Source organism: Gymnogyps californianus, chromosome Z (genome assembly GCF_018139145.2).
Source record: "Gymnogyps californianus isolate 813 chromosome Z, ASM1813914v2, whole genome shotgun sequence".
Lineage (NCBI taxonomy): Eukaryota > Metazoa > Chordata > Aves > Accipitriformes > Cathartidae > Gymnogyps > Gymnogyps californianus.
The window spans coordinates 6256765-6274326 of NC_059500.1; the positions used below are offsets into that span (position 1 = coordinate 6256765).

The window sequence follows — 17562 nt, forward strand, 5'->3', positions numbered from 1 at the left end:
TTAAGTTTGTTCTGTGTGTCTGTCCCTTTCCTGCTACCAACCCTGGCAGAAAGGACAGTCTTGAATGTTCCCCTGATTCCAAGAGCTATGCCAGCTGGAGTTTAAATTACTGGCAGAACCTTCCAAACTGGACAAGTCTAAGAGTAAGACCAGATCAAAAAAAAAAAAAAAAAAAAAAAAAAAAAAAAAATTGGTGCTCTGGGTTACAGACTGAGCCAGAAACCTCTCTTTATTACACTGACTCAGTACCCACTCATTCACTCATTTCAAGAAGCAGAAAGGTAGACAGGGGATGTGGAGTTTTGTTCATTACTTATGAGATGTGTGGTAGCATAAGGAGGATTCAAAAACTGATACTGCAGCTATAAGAGTTTCTCTGTATCTCCAGGTGTATACTCCCACTTACCTACACTGTGTTGTGACGTCAAGATATGAGCCAAATGTAATGAGAAAAATATTAAAAAATCTAAATACAGTATCCACTCCCACTTACAAAATATGTGCAAAATCAGAGAAAATGAATGGCATTCTTAAAAAAAAGAAGTTTAAAAGCTACTAGTCTATCTTATTTGTAAGGAAAAACTTAAAAACATAAAGAAAGGTCATGCATCCTCTTCACACCGCTGCCCAAGGTTCTTTTCTTCCAGCTAACGAAACAGCAGAAGCAGGAGCTCTATTACCTCTGTGAACACAAACACTCTAAAGTAAAACCACTTGCTATTTCATAACTTCTGAAGTCAGACGGTTAAAGGGGGAAGGATATGTTATCTCCTGGTTTCCCCACATGTAAGTGTAGTTCTGTGAACAAATTATAACCTGTCAATCTATCCACAAAAGAACAATAGCAAAAAGCATTTCTCTTCCCACATTATTTACAATAAAACTGCCAAAGAGGACAAAAAATCAGCGAGCCTCTTTAGTCAGTTCTTCCTAATGAAATCTGTATCCCAGCACCAAATAAAAGCAACAATCTTTCCTTCCTGACCGCAAAAACCAACTGAAGAACAAAGAGAGCCAAGATTGTCACTCGGGTCAGGAACCGACAGCAAAATTCTTGCTGCTTTACTCTCCCCACCTAGTGTAAAAGGAGACAAATTACCCGTACGTCCCATGAGTGGTACCCAGCTCCCACAGCAGTGAGCAAAGGGAATAAGGAGCAAAACCAATTTATCTTCCTGTACTTGAACACCTAAAGGGATGGATCTTTTACTTCTTCACCTTGTTGCTGCTAATCCCGTCCTTGCTACCTGACCCATTCAGTGATCTGAGGGAATGAAAGGAAAATGCTTTCAGCTGTGTCTTCCTTTCTTTCCTCTTTCCCTCTGTCCACGGTGTTTGCCCTTAGGGACTGTTCTTAAGGAACCCAGTTTTGAATCACTCAGATAAATGCAGGTTCCGTTGCTCTGGCAAAAGAAGCATCTCCTCCCGAAGCTCCACCTCCTGAGACTCCAAACAGTTGCTCCACATACATCAGTTAGACTGATAAATCAGGTTCTCCCTGTTCATACTTTACACAGCAGTTAAAAGGTCAAGCTGCACCCAACCACCACCTCCTCCTCCTCCTCAGGGTGAGGTACTAGTGAGGTCTATGGCACAGGATTGTCTGAAGTGGATCGAGATCTTGCCATTGTCAGCATGGTCTGACTGACTTCTCAAAATTCCTTTGCCATGCGACTGAAGCAGAGTGGGGTAAGAAACATGCTGCAAGCTGTTAGTGTGCACAGCCTCTGTGATGTTTGCCTGTTGCTATAAACCCAGCAGAGAGCTTCAGGGATTTATTCCTCCTACACCTGGTCCAAGATATTACTGGAAATCTCTGCAGCTATGTAGGTCTTGCTAAACTGCATATCCGAGAGAAGCACAGAGATCTACCTTCTTAGCAAAATAATAAAAGCTAGAGAATTGTTATCTGGTGGTAGTTGTCTCGGTAAGGCGGCTTAAGCCCTTTGCATAGCTTCACCTTCACAGAGGGGAAAGGAAGCACTAGCAGAGCCAACAGCCTTGTATACACTGTGGTCAGTGCCATGACCTTGAGATGCTTGCCTGCTCAAAGGCATTTTACCCATTCTTATACTGGACTGTGAACTGGTGGAGGACACTGGCTTTATTATGTTCAGCACTCTATTGCGTTTCATCTAAGGCAAACTTTTTTTTGTTCTTTTTCTGCAGATTGACAATTTTGTTCCTTGGGTGTCACCACGCCCTATGTCTTCAGTATTCTGTGGTCATTCCCAAACTGATCAAAAATCCACAGATCTCCTGTAACACAGTCCCTGACATCAGGCTGGAAATAATTCGCTCATCCAGGAAATAGCTGGGACATGTAGCTACTGACGGTTGCTGTGGAGAGGGACAGAACTGCCTAGCTATTCGAGGTTTTCCAAACTAAGTCACATGCAGCAAAAGGGAAGACAACATTTCTTCTGCCAGCTTTTGAGCTATGCCTAAAAATCTTGTCCTTTCTGCTGCCAGACAAGTGGAGCACAGCTGATGTTTTCTGAGCCTTAGCCTGCAGTCATGGTGGCTGACACTGTAGGACCTCCCAAAGAAGGGGCTTTTCTCTCTTTCCCTGCTCTGAAGTCATGCATAGAAGAACACTGCTTGCAAGTCGCCTTGCATTACCAAACACCCCCATCCTAGTGAAACACTCTTTCTCGAACTGACAAGAAACAGAGGGTTTGGTTGGAGAGCTTTTGGGGTGGGCAGGGGAAAGGTTTGCAGAGAGACAATTATTCTCCACTTTCCTCTTACAAAAGTCTGTCCTGCTACATACTATGAGGGCAGCTGCTTCCTCTATTTCTTCTATAGAAGTGTGCTCTGATTTTGAGCTTTACATGGATGAAGCATCAAAGAAAGAGGCCCTCAGTCACAAGCAGCAGTTGACTTGGATACACTTTTGATGGGGCTGTACTGAAACAATCAAAACAACGTGGACTCCATCCGTGACGAACACATACGGCAATGCTGTCTCAGAACTGGAATTTTCCAATCTCCAGCTAAAATGAAATCATAATGCCAAACCAAAGTGCCATAACCAAAGAGAAACAACAAAGGTGCATGAAACAAAGTCAAAATGAAAGAGCAAATCTGAAACAAAATGGTCAAATCCAGAGCAAAACAGTCAACACCTGTTTTGAGTCAAGCAAAAGATGTTTTGCTGAAAGATTCGCCAAAATCAATAGAAGTCTATGAAAGAATTCAGCTTTGATGAATCAGTGTTTCTCAGCAAAACACAGATTTATGTTTCAAAAATTCAATCACCTCTGTGTATGAAGTTCATCAAGTTCAGTTTTGTTGCAGGTATGTAAGACAAAAACTGTGTACATTTTGCTTAGTGCATTTCTGGAGTGCAATTTATTCTACAGATGCTGTAGTAGAAAATGCCCCATCCAAAGTCACTTGAAGTCTGTGGCCAGATTCCCTCAAAATTCAGTGAATTAGATCTGGCGAGACTGGGGGGCTGAGGGTTGGAATTAAATAAATACCCTATAGCTCTGTGCAAGAACTAACTATTAAATAGGTACCCATTAATTTTTTTTTTTCTGATACAATGTTCTATTCTCTTACAAATAAACATAAGGGTTCAGCAACAGTTGTTCTACCTTTTTTTTTTAAATTGTAAATATGTTAATATGTTATAAGTCCTATATGTTAACACTTGAAAAACTTGTCCTCTGATGAAGCTCTCCAAGGAGCTTCAAGTACTTAATCATGTGTCTAACCTGAAACTTTTTCAAGCCCCATCAGATACATGATTAGGTACCTCTCAGAAAAAAAGAACTAAAAAGTCTGGCGAAAGTCTTGGAGGGATGAGATGAAACATGCGGATAATGTTTCAGAAACTCAGAGCCATGTGGTTTCTGTAGAGCGAAAAACACTTGTGATCAAAGTGAAGAAGGTTTTTTATTTTTTTAACAAGATTTTTAGATTTTAAATCATGTATTATTAGTCTAGGCCACTTTTATTTTCATAAAGTCAAGACACTTTGTACAATGTAATTTTGTAACCCGAACACTGCTGAAATTAGAATCCTGAACTTAACTGTACTGTTAAATGTTGTCCAGGTTGGCTGTTTTATTGAAACTAGTGCATATCATTTTTAAGTTGAATTTACTGCTTAGGTTACTGTTTTTCATGTATTTTAATAAATATGATTCCTTTTTAAAAGTAAGTAAAATGTTCAAAATACGGATTGATGTTTCTTTTAACTGCAATTTAAAAGTAGTATTTTGAGATTTTCCACCAAAGAGATTTTTAATCACATGATAGGAGTGAAGACTCTAAGCAGGGCTGAAGAAAGAGATATCCCCTTTCTTAAATATACGATGTGTCTTTGTAATGACTAAAACAGATGCCTGCTTTGTCACAAATCTATTGCTTCAGAGTATGTGTAAATTCAAGCATTGAACTCATCCTTTGTGTAGCTGGGAGGCCTTTGTTTTGGTGGCCTTACTCAGGGAGTATAGTATTACTCAGCATGAGTAAAAGTGGCAGACACAGGTCCTTCACCACTGCCATTTCACTTCAGACTAAATGTGCAGCATGTGGCCATTACACTCGGAGCTGAGTCAATGGGAACTTCGCTAGCTTTCACACAGGAGGCAGAGGAAACTTTATGGGGATGCTGTAAAAAAACTGAGATCACCACATGAACATCTGTGCTGCAGACCTTGGGTGCTGGTGCTACCTGGATAGCTGGCTTGATCCTGCCCTGTTCACAGAGGCACTCTGTGTTTTTCCCTTCAGCTGACCAAGATCTCATAAATGCATGTAACAACATCCCTTTTTTCTTCTTTTTCAGCAACAGAAGTTTTTTTGCTGGTGTGACTGCGTATTCAGGCGAAGAGGGAAACATAACAATGTAATGTGAGACACATAATGAGCACAGTAAGAGCTATAAGCACTGGACTGGAGTTACTTGGAAAGAGTCAAGGTCTTGGGGAGGAGAGTTTTGTTGTCTGGCATGATGGGAATCACTGTGTAAAAACTTCACATCGAGCTAAAAGCAGTCAGAGCTTGGGGATAGTGGACTTTATGTGATGGACTACTGCACTGAACTTTGAAATAGAGATAATGGGAAGTTCTGGAAGAAAATTCTAGACAAAAGATGATTTGAAACAAGGACTTAAATTCAAGCCTCCTCCTGTACTGTAGAGCCATTTTTTTTCTTTCTCTCCCTTTTTCTGCCCCAAAAAAGTGACTAGCTCCAAGGCTCCAACAGGAGAGAGTGACTCACGCTACAGCCGCTGCTTCAGGCAGCTGCTTGAGATGTGAAAGACCAAGATGCTAAGCAGCGAGTCTCATTACTCACCACTTGCATAAATCTTTTAGCAAAAGCAATGAAGAGTTACAGCTGGTTCCTGTGAGATCCCAAGCACCTTCTGAGAGTGAGAGAGAGCTTTCAGTAACTTCTGAAATATGTGGCAGACAGACACCCTGAAGGAGGGTACAGGGTTCAGCATTACACTCCTGCATTTCCCTACACAAAACCAGATGTATTTGGCAAAACCTGAGTCATCTAGCTAGCAGCATTTAATTAATTCTGATGTAATGTTGATTGCAATTAAAATTGCCAGAGAGCAGCCCACTGTCTACAAAATTGTGTTGGTTCTGTTCAGTCTTTTTTTTTTCTTGTAAAAGGGTTGATAGTCATAGACTGTCTACTTCCTGGGTTACAAACTGATGAAATATTTATTCTCCGTGTATCAAGGGCAAGAGTTTGCAAAAAAAGCAGTTATACAAAAGGCAACAATCCAATACTTATCATCAAGGATGTTTTTAGAACAAATGGTATGTCACTAGGATTTGTTAACTAAAACTTCCGGAAAGAACATTGAAAAGGCACATGTTGTTTGAAAGGGGTGAAATTCACACAAAAAAACAGAAACTTGGAATTTGTCCTAACTAAAGACTAGATTACAGGCAAAACATCCAGTCCCTACTTCGGTCTTTTAGAGGAACTGATGAATTTCATCCCCATTAAAGTCAGTTTTACCCACAACACTTAAAACCTATCATAAAGAATTTGGGGGAGGAACAGAAGGAGTGATATGACAAAACTCTGCTCTGCAGATTAGAGCACACGCTCCTGAACTTAAGTAGTCCTTATTCCTGTATGCAGTTCCCTTGAAGTTCATTAGGACTACTTCCACATGCAAAGTTTTGGAACACCTTACCCGCAAGCAATAAAGGAAAAAAAAAAACCCCATCCTACCTTAAAATATTGCAAAGAATAGTGTCTGAGAAGAGCCAGACTGTAATGTTACACCGGATGTTGGGATTTGTTCTCAAGCCGTAAGGTTTGTTCGTAAATGAGCATTCAATGCCTAAGTTGGAAAGATCTGCAGCTGCAGTTGGTTCATCATCCACAAAAATGGGGACAGTACAGGCTGCACATTTCAAGCAGTTCTGACTTACAGTCACATGACTGAGTCCAAAAACCCTAGATATTCATAGTTAAACGCCAAGCTTTTAACTCAACACAAGTAGCCTTTACATGTTAATGTCAATTGTACTATTTGCAACCACAGGAACTTCCTTGAACAGAGAGGCCTGAAGGAAAACTGTTGAGCAGTCCAGCCTCCCTATGCTGCTGAGGAGGCTGCAAGTCTCAGGGAAGCAGGATATTCAGCTGGAAAGAAGCACTCTGATCTCTTAGATGTGATGCACCTTCCAACAGTATCAGTGTCCTCTTGCACAAAGAACACCCCTGTGATGGGGGGGATCTTAAAGTACAGAAGTATGGTGATGGGATCCTCTCTTAACAGACACAGATAGCTGGTCTGTGGTATCTGAAAGGGCTACACAGAAACTTCTATGTTGCACATCATGAGATGCATGGATGGGTTTCTGGAGGTGTAGGGAAAGAGTAAGCAGTCATCACTAACAACAGAGAGAAATGTAGGAGGGATGTTCTGGAGCAGGCCAGGCAGATGAGACCAGGACCTCCATGGTAGTGGTCTATGAAGCACTGCCCATTTCAGGAAGGCCTGGGAGACAGGCAGGGATCTGGAACTGATGCACAGGTGAGATGATATAGGGAAGAGAAACTCAGGTACACTAGAAGCTGGTGAACCTTTTGGCATAAAAGGAACCTATGCAACGATAAGCTGCACCATAACAATAGCAGAGCCAGGCTGCTGGCACCAAAGACGGAAGAGGTTACAGAGGAATATTTAACCCCAAAGCCAAAGGAAAGCTGAGAGGTGTGGAGGAGATCTGGTTAAGATTGATACAGTCTACCAGGTGAATGTGGCAAATACTTGATGCGCCTTTGAAAATACCAGGAGGGAAACAAGCAGCAGTAAGAAAGGCAATTTAGACCATCCACAGTACCAGCTGACTGGCACGTGAAACAATGAGCAAGTGAGAGGGGAACTTACAACTGCTTTAGAAGCCTGAAAAATATGATGGGACTAAATGCCTGGAATACAGAGATAGCCCCCAAATTACCAGCACCTCAGAGACCTGAAAATGGCCAGGCATGTACGCAGTCTGTAAACAGCCTCTCTTATTGCCATCATTGGAGACAGAATATCAAGTTAGATGACAAGCCATTCACCTGGTCAAGTAGGACATTTCTTCTGTTCTTACATTCATTGACATGACACAAAGATACCAGGGTGCACTCAGGCACCAAAATATATAGCATCCGCAGACTCAGGGTGACTGTGGGTACGATGTGTCACTCTGTGTAAAAACACTACTCAGGCTGAAATCTTACCTTAAAACTTTGCCTATCTTTATCTGCCAATGTTACTTTAAGACATTTGTTTTAGTTCAGCTTTTCTCTCTTTTTTGTAAAGCCATAGTGATAAAACAATTTTTTAAAAACTCATGCGTGCCGCGAGAACTGAAACAAAACACATATTAAAGAAAACACTTTTCAGGGTTAGCATGGTGAGCATACTGAAAATTATAACTAAAAAAAAGCTTACGTTCATAGCAGTAGGCATCAAACTTGCTATCTGGGTAAGGAAAGCCTGTTTGGTTCTCATAGCGATACAGGGTTCTCACCCCAAGTAAACCTCCACCACACTGGGGCCTTGCCACTGAGGCTGGGTAACGAACGCTGCCATCCGCCAGCCAGCCATAGTTGCACTGGTCAAAGCCATTCCTCCAGGCGACATACAGGTTCCCAACAGAAGCAAGAACACCATCTCTTTTCCGACACAGCTCTTTAGCTTCCTCAAAGGTGAGCTTCGTGGGGGCTGAGACATGAACCACTTCATCTAGAGGAAGAAAACAAAGATAATATAGACTGAGTATCACATTCCACCATCAAGTCAGCTTAGTTCCCCTCTTCCAGTCAGTGTCCTGTGAGGTTGGGGTTTTTTTCCAAAATTTGTTTGAGCAGTTTTTTGCTTAAAAAAATCAGACAGTTGGAAAATCTTATGTCCCAGATTTGAATATGAAAATGAAGCTACCACAAAGCATGAGCATTTATATGCAAACTTTATGCCACGAAATACACTGTGGTTGGAGCCTGAGTCCCTCAGCAGAGGTAACAGCAGCCTTGAAGTGCCTCTGTGACCTCTGTTGGAGTAGACTTTGCAACTCAACTGCGCTAATTAAATCCAGTCCAACAGAATTTACTTTCTCAGTAAAACAAATCTTTTACATCTGCAAGCCTCCTACCTGACCTTTTTAGTCATCACTAGAATCTCACTTGAGACACACAAAAAAAGCAAATGTTCTTCGCTGGCTGCTCCACAGCAGCTTCTAAGGCCATATTTCCATCAGTCTTCATCTTGCCCCATGGGGAAACAAAGGTGAGGGAATGTACTAGACGTGTTGCATGCACAAAACCCTTTTTGTGTGAAAAAGCTGAATTAGTCTAGAATGCTAGTAGTATAGTTTAGCTTCCATGGAATAACAATTTGTAAATAATAGCTGTCCACTTGCAAACTGAAACAAAAAGAATAGCACATCTAATATTTTACTTCCAAGCTAAATCACCATTATGCAGTTGGCCTGGTTGCCTCATTTGCCCAAACACTATGAACAAAATCAAGGCTCTACTGTTCATGTCCTGGGAATGAAAGGGTAAACGGACTCCTTTCTAGTTTTTGCTCAGACTTCAGGTAGAACTGATGAGACCTAAAATCAACATGTGCAGCTGTAGAAAACAGTGCAAATTCAAAATATTTGTTACAAGACAGCAACTCTCTTCCTCAACTACAATAGGCCAGAACACAACAGTCACTGTTGCAGGAAAGCACTGCTTATTCATAGTGGGCATGCAATCTGTCTTACCTCTGCAGTTGTCTCAAGGCAACCTAGCAAAATGCAGACAGAAACTACATCACCCCAAGAAGTTTCATTCACATCAATATTATGCTTGTTTCGGGCTTGAAAGGAATGCAAGTGTGAAAGGAGGCAATGTGCCAATTTTCTTTTTCCTCCTAGGTAAAAACTCCGATTTGTTATTACAGCTGTATCAATTACAATATCAATTCCATAGTGTAAGTTTCTTTATACATGTTGTAGGGAGTTTCTAACTTAGAGGTAAAGGGACAGAGCATGTCTATTGGAGAGGGACAGATAAGAAAAGCAAAGAATCATTCATCCTCAGAAGTACCAGAATGCTTCATTCAGCTCTTCAGACCACACAGATAATGCACTTTTTTATTAAACGCTTCTGCAGTAGACAGCTTTTTCTGCATCAAGGTGCAGATCTAATATCATGGCCAATACAGAATGATGGATGCAGTTATCCCACCATACTGTCCCAACAGCAGTATCATGAAACAATGGAGCAAAGAAAGGCCTCTCCAGAGCAGCTGCCTCTGTTCTGAGGACTATTCACTTTATCCTCTCACACAGCAACCATGATGTATACAAAAACTAGTAGTTAAAATGATTGCAATTAAATAACAGATATCGGTCTGGTTAGACAAGAAAGTGAGACAAGAAAAACAATGCATTTTAATGGTTTCTAGACACAAATATGATGGATCAAAAACTAAATAATGTTAGAAAATCTCACAACTTCCCTTCTGAGAGAAACTTATTGAATACTCAGGAAAATGGGTAAACAGTGCAAGATTAATAGCAAAGCAATTTTTCCATGAACTGATCTGGACCACTGCCTCCAAATGGAGCTTGTGCATAACGTCATTAAAGTTAGGGGTATTTATTCCTCTGAGCTGTCATCTGCACTCTGTTAAAGCAAAGAAACTTAGTGAACGGTTATGTCTTGCTATAAGGCTTCAAAATGCAGTCTTCAATCAGTACTTGTGTAAGAGAGGACACTTTGCAGAGAATTTACTTATCCAAGTTGCACAAGAGCATTTCTATAGAAATCTGCCTTAAATTTGCCTTGGAGTATGCCCGTATATGCAATATTGATAACACTGCACATTTAAAAGACAGTGGCATATCTTTCTTTGTATTGAATCTATTCTACTGACCCTACATCCTTTTATTTGGTTCATCTTTTAAAGTCAGCTTCTGTCATACAGATACCATCTTTGTCACAGGGTGTTTTACCAGAAAAACTAAATGATAGAAAAATCCGTGTTTAAGGAAAAATGCATCCTAACCAGAACAGTCCAATAAGTGAAGTCCAAAGTCACATTCTTTGCCATCTATTTGATATACTAAAGAATTTGTGACAATAAATTCACAAAGAAGGCAAAAAGGTGCCAGAGCAATCAGCAAAATGCCCTTATTGTCATTCCATCATATACCAAGTAAATACTCATTTATTTCAGGAATGCTAGTGATAAGATAAAGGGTACAAAGATGTTAAAACATGGCAGCTTGCAATTGCTCTACTTAAAGAGTGTTTTTCTATGATTCCAGAATTCTTATTTTTAAAAAATCCATTAAAGTGCAAAAGGCAGATTCCAAATAGCAGTCATTTACTCTAGGAGATATGACTCTGTAATTTGTCTGTCCAGTTTGAAAAGAAATTAAAATTCTGTATGATTGAGTGTGCACTTAATGTACGTAATAATTGTTGGAATGAAATGTGAAAAACAAAGCAAGGGTTTAGAATAAAGGCCTTGCTTGCTGTATAAATCCAGAAACACTTAAAAGTTGTCCTGCAATCTTCCAAAACCACCTTACAAAAAAAAAAAAAAAAAAGAGAGAGAGAGAAAGGTTTATGATTCCTGTTGAGCGCTTGGGAAGAAAACAGTGCTCAAAACACTTCTTCAGTGGAATGGCATCAGTCTGATTTACAGCAGCTCTAAGTTACGTGATGAGAAAGTTTGCACAATCTTTCCTGCACTTCTCACCTGGAGCAGACTGTGGGCATGCATACTTCATGCACAGCAGACTTAGCACTTCAGGGATGTGGTGACCCATACAGCACAAAGACAACTAATCAGGACCTACTGTTTGTGTGCAGTAAGTGCAATCACTTGGAATGTGCAGGGATGACATTTTGCTATCCATGTCACCTCTCTGACATGATTAGTGCTGAGACACTTGCTCACCCACCACCAGTCTCCTTGGTCAGAAAAAGATGGCTACCAAACTATTGAAATTTTGGGTGCATGTTCTGGAAGCGCTACTTAATAATCCCCCACTTCTTCATCCTCACAGCAATGTGGAAATTCAGTTTACTGTATGTGAAAAGAGCGCTGGTCCTACTTCACTGCCAATGTGGCTTTTTCTCTCATAGTGAGAACTTGGGTTGGAAACCACATCGTTCCCCAGTCAGCTTACACAAAAGCTGGGCAATAGAGCAGGAAACACAGAAGAAGGCATGTGAAGAAAGATGCTGATTACTGAAGGAATAACAGCGAGAAGCTCTAGGAACTTCCCCTGGTACCACCAAGCACTCGGGGAAAAATCGTACAATGAAGCTCAGGTTCTGCTAAGCTCTTTCATGGACTCAACCTCAAAACTGACAGAGGCTTTCAAGAGGCCATGGAAAAAGGACTTGTACTCCAATCCTGACTTCTAGCATGTCAGTCAATGTAGCTGAAACATCCTGACTCCTTCAAAGTACCAAAGAGAAAAAGATTTGACCCTTGCACAGAAACTTCCTCTACAAAGCAAAAAAATTAATGGTGAAGCTAATAAAATGCATTTAATCCATGCAGTCTCTAAAATTAACTGCTATTTTTGGAAGCACAACAGATTCCATATTTAGCAGAAGGATTCATCCTGTCACACTGTTACAGTGTCTTTATTATGATGTCTGAAAGCACCTCAATTTCCCAGCCAAAACACTGGAAACAAGGAAATTAAGAGAAAAAACTTGTCTGGTCAATAAACAAATGACATAGCCACCAACACCAAAGCAGGGCAGATTCAATTTTGTGTGCGTTAAAAGCCATGTGCAGTGTTTTTATAGCTGGAGTACACTCCGAGTAACTTAGCAATATTATGCAGGCAAACCCCAGGGCTTAGACCAACAGATGAAGAGAAACTAGTTCTACAGTACCGGGGGTGAAATGGAGACCGTGACAATGTTTAGACTGCAGACAATAATGTAATGTATATTATTGCTGGCTCCTGTTTAAAACCAAGCTTCACGTTGATCGTCCAGCCTCAGCGGTCAGAGCACTTGAAGAATCCCCAGGATTTTCCTGTTACATGTGTTTGTTTTGCTTGGTTAAAACAGACACCTGATGAAAGTCATGCTTTTTCCCTCTCTTTCAAATATATCAAGCCAGATGTAGAAGCCAGGTTTTTCTCTTGAAGACAAAAGCTGATTCACTACAACCCCCAAGGAAAAAGCTTAAGATCTACAGACTTATCAGCTGGTTTTACAGCAAGCTTCATTCCTTTGAAAGTTAATTCACTTATTGTCTCTCATCAGGAGACATCTCATTGAGCTGGGCATGTTTGTAGATGTGAATTTCATGAATCACACATCTTAAAAGCAAGCACAGAAATAAAGGCAGGCTAGAACCATAGCCGGGGGTCAATACACAACATGTATTGACTAGGGTAGAAGTAATGAATCTAGACGTAAGCCCTCCAGCACAGGCCTCACCAGTAATTTCTTTTTCCATAGATGAAACTACAGTTAAGGGATTGGTGGGCTGCTACTTCCTAGAGGAGATCTTTGAGCCAGACTATGTGGCACTCTCCTTCCTGAGCAGAGCATCATCTCCTCAACTTCACATACCGTCACCCACCGTGCCAAGCACAACAAAATGAGCTACAAGTCACTTGCACCCGGCAGATGAAGGCATCACATGCAAGTCCACAACAAAAGTTTTACAGATCTGTGAAGGTTTCTCCCAAACTGCAGAGAAGCTTAAGAGGTAACCTGTGAGTCTCCTACTGAATGCTTTTGACACATCTGGTAACACACCAACTGCTGTGGATGGTGGCTGGTAATCACCTATGAAATGTCCTCACTATTATCCAATTCATGTGAGGGAATGACAAATACTGAGGAGACACTTATATTTATTTGTTTGTAATATTTTTAGTCTTTTCCCCCATTTTGATTTCCCAGAGCAACAGGAGCCTTATTACTGTCCCATCTGGAATTTGGTGCTCACAAGCTTTACCTTGTGGTTGGGTGCTCAGATTCTACAACCTCCACTACCTTCAGTGTCAACTAAAGAAAGACATAAGAATATCCAAAGGGATATTAAATACACGGAAAGCTAATCATTCCCATAGATGGAAACGCTTAACTCTAACAATTTTACATAAAAACAAGACAAAAAAGTTCCAGTACCTTTGCATCTTAGCTTCTTGGTGGTGTTCTTGTTTGAGGAGAAGAAACATTATCCCCCATTAAGAATTTGGCACCTCTCCTTTTTTGAGCATAATGGGTGTGTGGTGAACTCCAGACCTGTTCATTAGTTGTTTCTGAGAGATGGTGGAACCACCAAGCTGGTCAAGCAAAGATGCCCTTATGGGGATGTTAGAGCTCCAGGGTTCTGTAACTACAGTTGCAGATCAGGGTGCCCTGGGTCAGGTGTGAAAGATGGCTAAAAGTGGCAAAATATCATCTTTTCTGATGTTATATGGAACATTCTGAGGACATTTCCCCACTTGCTGCTGTAAGCTGATGTTACTGCTCCTCATAAACATTTGGTCACAGCCACATGGTTGGCAGTTCAAAGCTCAAGCAGTCAGGAGACACTGCCACCATGACTCTCTTTTCCTCAGAAACATGGAATCTGTCCAAATCTTCATTTCTAGAACGCAATCAAGTATGCAAAGAAGCAGGAATACCATGGCCACTTTGGGGACTAAAGCATTTACCCTTGCACCTTTAGGACCATGTGTCTCAAGACTTTCCATTTCCTCTTCCTCTCTTTTTCTCTTTGGCCAAAAGGTCCACGCAAAAAGGCAGCAGCAGCCACCAACAGGACTACTAGACTGCTTGTACACCAAGGAGGGAAGAGATACTGCCCACATCTATCCTTCCTCTCCACACATGTGTGAAGATAATGGAGACCACTACCCTTGTCTTGAATACTCTGGAAAAAGCATACAGATACATTTAGGGCAAGACAGACCTGAAAAGTTTCATCTGTCTTCACCATGGGCAGGGGCCTTGGAGGCTATATATGGTTAGCCTGTTTATTAATCCAACTCATGCTCCAGCCTCCTCCCTCTTTCCCAAACTGCACAGACAAAATGCCTTGTCTCAGCTGCAGTTCTCTTCCTCCATCCTGCCGCTGTTAAGGGCTGGTTCTCTGACACACCACACTAATAAAGAGGTATCCTTAACAAAGTCACAAATTACTGCAAAACACTCTCTAGGACTGTAAAACCACAAAGACCTAAGCAGCTAGGTTCAACTTTAAAGCAGAAGGCTAGACAAGCTGAAGAAGTCTTTTTCTCTTACACGTTAGAACAAGCTAGTTGATTCCTTTTGATACACATCAGTAATGATTTAATTAAACTCTCCTGAATGTCTTAGGTTTATTCTATGCAAAATCATAGGCTGAACAGGAATCCACTGCATTTGACAAGACTGGAAGTGTATACTTTTCCCATAGGCTTGCCCTCAGGCATGAAGCATGGCAACTTCTGTACCCTTAGAGAGCTCTGCTTTAGTTGTAAAGTGTCACTGGCTTTTACTTATATAGAGGGGGAAAACGAGCTTGCATTATATGTGATTCTTTTTTTTTTTTTGTGCCTTACTCTTACAAAAATGATTTAGACATTAGGATTTTCAGATGTCCCCAAAGATGAGCTTTATCACATTACGAGCTCGAATACAATGTCATGCATAAAAACCACCATGGCATTATTTCCTTTTTGGTTTACTCTGGGCTCTGTATCCCTCTTGAGAACTCTTGGATCCATGACCCTGCATTAGGTCACACAATTCAAGGCTGGAGAAGTGTCCAGTATAAGCCAATGCAAAGGCAGTGACTCTACAACAGGCACTGAACTAACACGAAAAGAAAAGACCCTTTTCTCTGTGTCCCTGTTTTAAAATCTAATCTAATTGTTGCTCCAGAATCAGAATGGACTCCGGAGAAGATCTTTAGCTGCCCAAAACACAGAATAAACTTCTCACCTGAGGCCATATTTTAGACTATGACTTCTTTAATTATTATTCTCATAGAAATTTCCATGACAATAGCGAAACTGCATGAGACTAGGTGGAAAGTATTTAAAGGACATCTGGTTTTGTTTTTTCTTTTTCTTCCCTGCAGTCACTGTGGGGGGGGAAATGGTGCATGGAAGGGAGACTGTATAATCTTCCCCACAGCCACCCCAAAATAACTTTCTTAGCATGAGTCCCCATCTGCATATTACATACGCTTGTTAGACATATATGGCTTCTAACTGGCTTTGGCCAGAAGACAATGCTGCATGGAGTAGTTTGTGCTTTGGCTCCGCACCACACACTCACAGCCCCTCACTTCATCAGTGGGCTTTGGCGAGCAGACCTCACTTTGTCTCCATTTGTGACACCACAGCGCTGTCAAATCAATCACATACATGCTTATCTGAAGACAGAATGGAAACCACTCCTTCCCCATCACTGATTTGCATTCAAGGAATTATTCCATAGAAGACACTGGTGCAGACACCGCTTCAGCTGGAGGTGTTAAGAGAACCTCAGAGTTATGTTCAAACCTTTGCAGCTCAATCACTTTAGATTAAACTCTTTATTAGTAAATCATCTCCCGCAGTTAAGTGTATCCTAAATGTTTTTGTTAATGCTTGGTACACTGAAATATGCGATGAAATATGAGGAATGTAAATCAGTTTGTAATAAGAGACCATGCCCAGTACCTATTTAATGATATTTTGACTCCAGATTCTTATTTTTATCACTAGGAGCTCAGAAATTTTAAATCCTTCCCATAATTATTCTTCTGTGTGTTTTAGCAAAACTTAAAATATTTAACTTATAACTGTGCAGTCTTTAGTTTCTCTGGCTTTCCTCAGAACAAGGAAATGGTAAGAGTTAGCCTAGGCAACTGGTTTTAATTTAAGCTAATAGTTTGTGTTTCAAGGAGAAATCCATGTCTCTGGCTAACTTTGTGATTTCATATGGCCAGAAAGGAAGAAAACTGAAATAGTGTTGCTCCTACAAATCCTCAGTACAAGTACCAAAATTAGTACTGTAAATTCAATACACATTTATTTTAAAATGTATTGCAAGAATTCCTACCACCATTTATGGCCTTCTGGGGTAACACGCTAATATTGGCCAACAGACCAATAACTGCTCAATGACTGCCATGATGACATTCTCATTACGGCCCAGATTTTGATATCATTAATCAAGCACCATCTTATTCCATGAATAGTCATCCCACTGACACAGGCTCTCCAAATAAGGACCTATTTAGTGCAAGTAAGTGTAATAGATTTGGCATTGAATCAGAATAGGCTATGCAGAGATGAACTTTCAAATTCACATGGAAAAAATCATGTTTAAGCACAGTTCTACAGTATACTAAGTACCATGAATGTTCTTTGTTATTAATGAAGTGTTGAAAGCGCTCATTACAAGAGAAAGGTCATACCTTGCAGAATCAGCCTTTGGTGGACAGGGCAATCAGAAATTTGGCATAACCTTAAATCTTGAACTGTAAGTCTTCTACCAATGTATGACTGTGTTACAATAGAGCAAACAAAACATAGGATCTAGTTTACTGCAATGTTCACTTTCCAGTAACTTCTGTTGACGTTTTTTCTAATTTTCTGCTTCTGTGGAAGAGTGGTTCCAAAGTGTAGTCTCATTGATGCCGTGTAACTTCAAACAAGCTCTGCATTTGAAATTAACCTTTGTTCTTACAGAAACTGCTTCCGTTGTATAGACAAAGCTATCTTGGCTCCTTAGACCCGTCTTAAAAAGGAAGTCTGGCTCAGAGGCTCAGGTTTCTGTGAAGGCACTGAAGAACAATTTATCCTGCAGTATACCATGATACGGTACTGTGTCTTTCTAACATGCATCTGTTTCTCTTCATCTAAACAGAATAAATTAACTCCTCTGCATGTCAGTATAACATGCCTATACCATGCCTATTCCCTATATTCATAAAACCATCACTCCTTCTGACTCCTAGAAGTGATTTTCAGACTTCAGTTCATTTGAAAACTTCTGAGAAAATAGGTGAAAAAAAAACCTGAAAAAAAGGATGGGGGAAGTATCTTTGGTTAGCT

The 17562-nt window shown here is 40.6% G+C and overlaps 1 protein-coding gene across 2 annotated transcripts in view; it reads right to left on the reverse strand.

The window, feature by feature from the left end:
• The window catches only part of VCAN (versican), a 113736-nt gene that overhangs the window by 63494 nt on the left and 32680 nt on the right, over window positions 1-17562 (reverse strand). For both annotated transcript variants that reach the window (XM_050912500.1, XM_050912499.1), the window contains exon 6: window positions 7938-8231. In XM_050912500.1, the coding sequence (XP_050768457.1) occupies window positions 7938-8231 (294 nt within the window). The remainder of the gene's footprint in view (window positions 1-7937; window positions 8232-17562) is intronic.